Source organism: Protobothrops mucrosquamatus, unplaced genomic scaffold (assembly GCF_001527695.2).
Source record: "Protobothrops mucrosquamatus isolate PMUCROS unplaced genomic scaffold, P.Mucros_1.0 scaffold677, whole genome shotgun sequence".
Taxonomy (NCBI): domain Eukaryota; kingdom Metazoa; phylum Chordata; class Lepidosauria; order Squamata; family Viperidae; genus Protobothrops; species Protobothrops mucrosquamatus.
The window spans coordinates 429,565-435,797 of record NW_015386964.1 but is presented as its reverse complement, the minus strand read 5'-3'; the positions used below and the strand labels follow the sequence as shown (position 1 = coordinate 435,797).

At 44.5% G+C, this 6,233-nt stretch overlaps 1 protein-coding gene across 1 annotated transcript in view; it reads right to left on the bottom strand.

Moving 5' to 3' along the window:
• Positions 1-4,644: 4,644 nt before the first annotated feature.
• ATP1A1 (ATPase Na+/K+ transporting subunit alpha 1) overlaps positions 4,645-6,233 on the bottom strand; it is a 28,245-nt gene continuing 26,656 nt past the window's right edge. Inside the window, exons 20-23 of the mRNA XM_015818080.2 lie at positions 5,998-6,128; positions 5,739-5,840; positions 5,408-5,499; positions 4,645-4,939 (exon numbers count right to left, since the gene is read on the bottom strand). Of these exons, the coding sequence (XP_015673566.1) occupies positions 4,911-4,939; positions 5,408-5,499; positions 5,739-5,840; positions 5,998-6,128 (354 nt within the window). The 3' untranslated portion in view covers positions 4,645-4,910. The remainder of the gene's footprint in view (positions 4,940-5,407; positions 5,500-5,738; positions 5,841-5,997; positions 6,129-6,233) is intronic.

Below are 6,233 nucleotides of genomic sequence, written 5' to 3'. Positions count from 1 at the left end.
CGTGTCAAGTTCCATCGACAATGGAACTCCCTGCAATTTCACTTTAAGTGTTAGTTTCTTTTTAAGGGGTTTGTGTGTGCCTATTCTTAAAATGTTCCGGCGTGTTGCACAGAACCCCACCCTGTTTTGGCTGGGCACCCTGGTACCTTTCAGATTCAATTCTTCCTTCGGTTGTACCTTCGGTCGACCCAGGCAGACCACAGCGATGTGGCCCTTCTTCCCGCACGCTCGGCAAATGGCGGAACGGAACCGACATTCCGCTCGCTTGTGGCATCCACCACATCCGAGGCAACGAAGCTCAGCTGGGCCCTTGTCCTGACGATCTTTGGACCTCCTCCCAGCTGCTTGGTAAAGCTTGTCCACCTCTTCTTCAGGATCTTCTTCCGAATCCTCGCGCACGTCTTCCTTGTGAATAGTGGCAGTCTCTGGAACGTTTCGCTTAGGCCGCATGTTCTTGACCGCACCACCTGCAGCTTCTTCAGCCAAAACCTCTCGCAGAGCATCTTGGAAGGAGACATCTTCCCTGGCGAACAGTCTCTGCTGTAAGTCTGTGTTCCTCAGTCCACACACAAAACGATCGCGCAGTCTTTCCTCTAAGTCCTTGAAGTCGCACGGTTTAGCTGCTCTTCTCAAGGCCGCAACGTATTCTTTTGCTAATTCTCCAACTTGCTGATCTCTCTGTTGAAATGTGTGCCTCCAAGCCATTACAGATTGCTTGGGCTGGAAATGTTCTTTTAAAGTTTTCTTCAAATCGGAGTATGATACCGTTTCCAGCGAGTCCGGGGCGATTAAGCTCTCGGCGATCTCAAAGGCGTCTTGCCCACAAACGCACAACAATGTGGCAGCCTTTAAACCTTCCTCCCGAATCTGTTTTATGCGAAAATACGTCTCGACTCTTGCAACATAAGATTCCCACCTCTCGGGGTGAGAGACGTCGAATTCCGCTAAACGCCCAACTTTCGCCATGATCGAGGATCAGGGTCTTCTTTCTTTAGCCGCACGCACCCTCCAGCGATTTCGTACTGGCAGGATAACGTTGACTTCCACGCCGTTTTCTCTTCCGGACTTCTTTGGGTGAGTCTTCAAGCTTTCCTAGCTGTATAGACTGTATCCCACCTTCGTCGCCAGTGTTAAGTCCGGAGAATAATGGCACTTGAGACGAAGCATTTCTAACAAGTCTTTATTCTCTGCTTCCATTCTACGAACAAACCGAGCAGAGGCACGCAGACCTCTATTTATACCTTCTGATCCCCAGGCAAGTTCAACCAATCAAGAGGCGGTATTTTCCCGCCTTGCGCATGCGCGCAAGGCTGGTGCCACTCAGTCTGGTCCCGGGCAGCTTTTGCAATTGCCCGGGACTCTTACAACGTCCCGAGCCTGCTTCTGCAGGCTCAGGACACAACAATATCCAACACATCTTTCTTCTATTTCCCCCTCAACAACCCTATGAGGTGACCTGGGCTGAGAGTTTTCCCTATCTTGTGCCTTTATTTTTTAGTTCCCAAATGAAGGACTTTGCATTTCTCCTTAAGTTCCCTGCTGTTCACATTGGCTCACTTTTCAAGGCTGTTAGATAAATTAGTCTGGCATTTATTTCTGATGAACTCCTCTTGGCTTTTATTGATTCATTCATGTTGATGCATTCCTATCCATGTGCTCACAAACATTCAACAATCCACTCAAAAACTTGCCAGTATCGATGTCAAGTTGTCAAGTAATTTCCCAAGTCCTCATTTCTTTTGAAAATAGAGACATTTGCTTTTGCCATCTTACCAGTACTGCAGGCCTCCAAAATTATTAACTGTTAGTTTCTTCATTAGCACTAGTTCCACATTAAATTGTCACTAAGGCTTTGTTGTAGCAAGACTAGTGGTCTTTCTTCCCCTTCACTGGTGTCTACAGCAGTGGTTCTCAACCTTTTTAATGCCGCGACCCCAACCGGTCGTAAGTCGAGGACTAAACTGGTCGTAAGTCGAGGACTAAACTGGTCGTAAGTCGAGGACTACCCAACCGGTCGTAAGTCGAGGACTTTCCCTGCCTGGGAGCGCCACGCATGCGTGGTTCCGCCCCCTGCGCTGGCCGAGGCGTAGCTGGCAAGCGGCAGAGACGGAGCAGGCTGACCACCAGCTGGCCCAGCCCAAGGGAGGTAAGGCACCCGCCGGAAAAGGGGAAAAAAATGGCAGACAAAAAAATGGCGGACAGCCTTGCTTGGTGACCCCCGTGAAATGGTCGATCGACCCCAAATGGGGTCCCGACCCACAGGTTGAGAACCACTGGTCTACAGTATTCAGTTTTAGCTACTTTCCCCATCAGCTTCTTTTGTCATGGAATCCTATTTATTGATGAATTAATTAAAATCCACATTCATGAAAAGATACACATTTGATTAGATCTTCTAACTTCCAGATGCTGTCTCCCAAATTATAGACTTGTTGCTTTCAATATCCTGCTGCTTCAACAGCTACCATGGACTGCAGGATTAACACAGAAACCTGCTGATTTGACAAGTCACATCTTTGTTGCAGAACATTATTAAGATAATCTGAGATATCCAATCCCATTCTATAAATTCCACCCCAAATCCAATTTATTTTGAACTTGATCTCTTCTTGCTATGGGAAACACGTCTTTAGGCCTATTTTGGTTTCACATATGAGAGATTTGCAAAGTTTGACCAGATGGCATCTTATGCTCATGAAGTTCATACAGATGTTCTGTTAGCTCTCTATGGCAGGACTTTTCAACCCGTGGTACGTGTACCACCTGTGGTACATTAGCACATGGCAGGTAGTATGCAGCCCTTCCCAGCCAAGTGTAGTGGGGGAGGGAACGAGCCAGCACAGGCAAGGACTTACAGTGAGAGAGTCCTCCGGAGCTGCGGAGTGGCTGGGGCGAGGCAAAGGCCCCAGGCTCACTTCCAGCTCACCTGGAAGAGAAAGGAGGAGGGGGGCAGAGACAGGAGAGGCTATAAAAGGAAGCAGTTTGGGTGGGAGAGGGAGAGAGAGAAAAAATGCAGCAGCCTTGGGAGGAGGCAGAGTCAGCTCTAGCTGCACCCAATGGAAAGGAGGAGGAGGGTGGGGGGAGAAGAGATCAAGCAGGCCCGCAGATCTACAACTGCTGTGGCAGCCACCTGTGCTCGCAGCAGCAAACAGGCAAGAAATGCAGTGGGGGAGGGGTTGCCTTCCACAGAAATGAAAAAAGGCAGTAATGAAGAAAGACAGCATCGGCTGGAGGTGAGGCACAGAGGAGGAAGGGAGATGGAGAGTGGAAGGATTCTTCTGTGCTTTTGTGACTTTGAAGTTCTGGGATTTGTGCAATGTGGGCTTTGTGTTCTTGAGGAGTGTTTGGCAATTTCTATTTGGCCGATGGCTGATGTCTTGTGTTAGCTTCTGTTGCTCTGCTATTGTTAGCTGTAAGATTTGCTGCAAGGGATTTTGAAGTATTTTTCTCCTGAATGGGTTTTGCCTGTAGCATTCCTTTACTTATGAATGGAGCCATTTGGGGAAGCTGTCTTAGCCAGCAGCCAGTACTTATTTACATTTTTTTTCTTCGGTAAGTGCCAGTAGTGCTCCTTAACTTTCCTTTCTAGCCAGTAGCTAATTCTTAAAGGGGAATGCGCCTTTTTACGCTAGTTCCGTCAATGGCTTCTCTTTTCTGTCTCTGGAGGCTTTTCCTTGTTTGATGAATAGATGGAAGAGGGAAAATATGGGTGTGGGGTTCAAATTCTTCCTTTAGGAGATGGGAATGAGAAAGAGGGAGGCAGGGAGGGAAGGAAGTCCCGCCTTAGCACTTGGCCACCAGCAGCCCTGTCATTGACTTTGCTTGTCAAAAGGTTGCAAAAGGGGATCACATGACCCTGGGACACTGTGACCATCATAAATATGAATCAGTTGCCAAGCATCCAAATATAAATCACATGACCCTGAGCATGCTGCAATGGTATACTGTAAGTGTGAAAAATGGTCATAAGTCATTTCAGTGCAATTGCAACTTTGAACAGGTATTTTTTTTTTGGTCATCAAGTTTTGACACCTTGATAGGTGGTACTTGAATATTGCCATATCCTAAAAGTGGTACAGTCGGTGAAAAGGTTAAAAAGCCCTGCTTAATGGCATTCTATAGAGTCACAACAAGAACAAGGAAAAATAGCCACCTGCTGGACAACTCTGCAGATTTAAGTGGAAAGGTATTGTTGCTTATAAAATGAGGAGCAAAAAGTATCTTAAAATTCATTTCTATGACTTGCTGATCTTCCTTTTCTGAAGTATACTTATGATCAGGAAGTGAGTTTATGTTAACTAAAAAGCCAGTATAACGTATTGGCCTGGAATTTAAGGTGGGGATGACTAATACTACAGAATCTGCATTAAAATGCTCAAGAGCAAGGCCCAAGCAAGAAACACTGTTTATGCAAACCAATTTGTCTTGATAGACCTTCGCTTTGTTTCAGAATACCTACTATCAACATCCAATTAGGATAGGTCGTCCGCACTGTCCATTTTGCTGCCATTATGTATCCTTTAAAGAAACCTCAAAAGCCTCCTGGCTCTGGTCCACTTTTCTTGCCTTTTAAGCTGGCTAGCCCTCTGCTCTTCCATAATTCATGTACCCACCTTCTGAATTACCATGAATAAGAGAGACAGATTCCTCTTCTGATCCATCTTTATTTGTAAAAGTCCAGATATAAAATCTTAACATTTCTTTAAAGAACATGAAAAGGCACATTAAAAACTATTGTATTTTCCACCCCAAAGCCTGGACTATATTAACCGCTACCCATTTTTTCCATTGCATTATTCTTCTTGCGCTCTCAGTTGCTTTCATCCTCAAAAGTTTCCTTCTTCCTGCATTTCAGGAGCAAAAGAATGGAAGGATGTCAAGAGTGCAACTACCTCTGGTCCAGCAGTCCTTTAGTAATAGGTTTCTTTTTCCACCCAGCCTATAGAGGAGAAAAACAAAGACATCAAGTTGTATATGCCATTGTTTAAATATCAGATTAATCTGATTAAATTAATCAGATTAATCCTTAATATCAAAAAAATTAGAGAACACACAATACTGAGCTCTGAAAGCACAGGTGGAATAAGTTAAATATGTGTTATAATGTAAATTCATGCCAACACCTGGCCTTCCAAAAATACTAAAAGGAACCTGTCTCATTCATAATGTTCACTATTATTATTATAAAATATATTTATGTTTCCCATCTGAATCCTTACATAGCTATCTAGAGCAATACAATGAGTCTATGACACCCTAGAACAGGCATGTCAAACTCACGTCACGTGACATCGCGCGACATATCATGACTTTTCCCCCATTGCTGGCAACGGGGTGGACACAGCTCCCATGGGCCGGCAGTTTGACATGCCTGCCCTAGAACATTGTTGAGTAAATAGTTGCTCACCTCCAGGGCTGCGTCTGATGATTAGTTTTCTTACTTCATCATAGACAAAGATGAGGAGAGAATAAGGGAAGGCACAAAACCACCATGAAGGCCTGCAAGGTTAGAAAAACAGTTGTACTACATAGCTGTACGACATAATTGATGGTTAGCAAAATCTCAGAGGCTTCAAAAACAAGAATGAACATATAATTCAGAGGAAGCCCAGATGCCTTTAATGCATCACTGAATTAAAAATGATCAAAATTATGATAAATCCAGTAATAGCAACTGAAGAATAAATGAGCTAATTATCAACCTCAAAGACTCAACACTAGTCAGGTTTATTACTTACTTCAGTGGGAACATTCTCAAGGCCACATCCATTCCTGGGCAGTAAGAGAGGAAGGCAGCAAGAGCAGTTTCTTCAAAGAGACCAAATATTAAGATCTTGTTCCTGTGGAAGCATTAAGAGATCAAAGTTGATCTTGCAGACTTTTCAGCTTGCAAACATTTCTCAAGGCTGCTGGCCTACATTATTTCCAAGTTGTGTAATATTCAACAAGGAAGGGGCCACAGGGAAAAAATGCCCTTGTTAAGAGTCTGCTACTTACTTCATTCCTTGCTGGAAGACAGAATTCCTTCTGGTCTTACAGATAACCAAGTCTGCCCACTGTACCACCACAATGCTAACAAAGAATGCTGTGTGGCAAGTGAATTCTACAATTTTCCTTTGCTCGTAAGTCTAAAGAAGATTAAGAGGAAAAGAATTGGTTATTGGGCTTCCTCTTTATGGCCAATGAAACAAAGATCCAATGGGCATGGGGTTTAATAATGTCTGGTAGTAGTC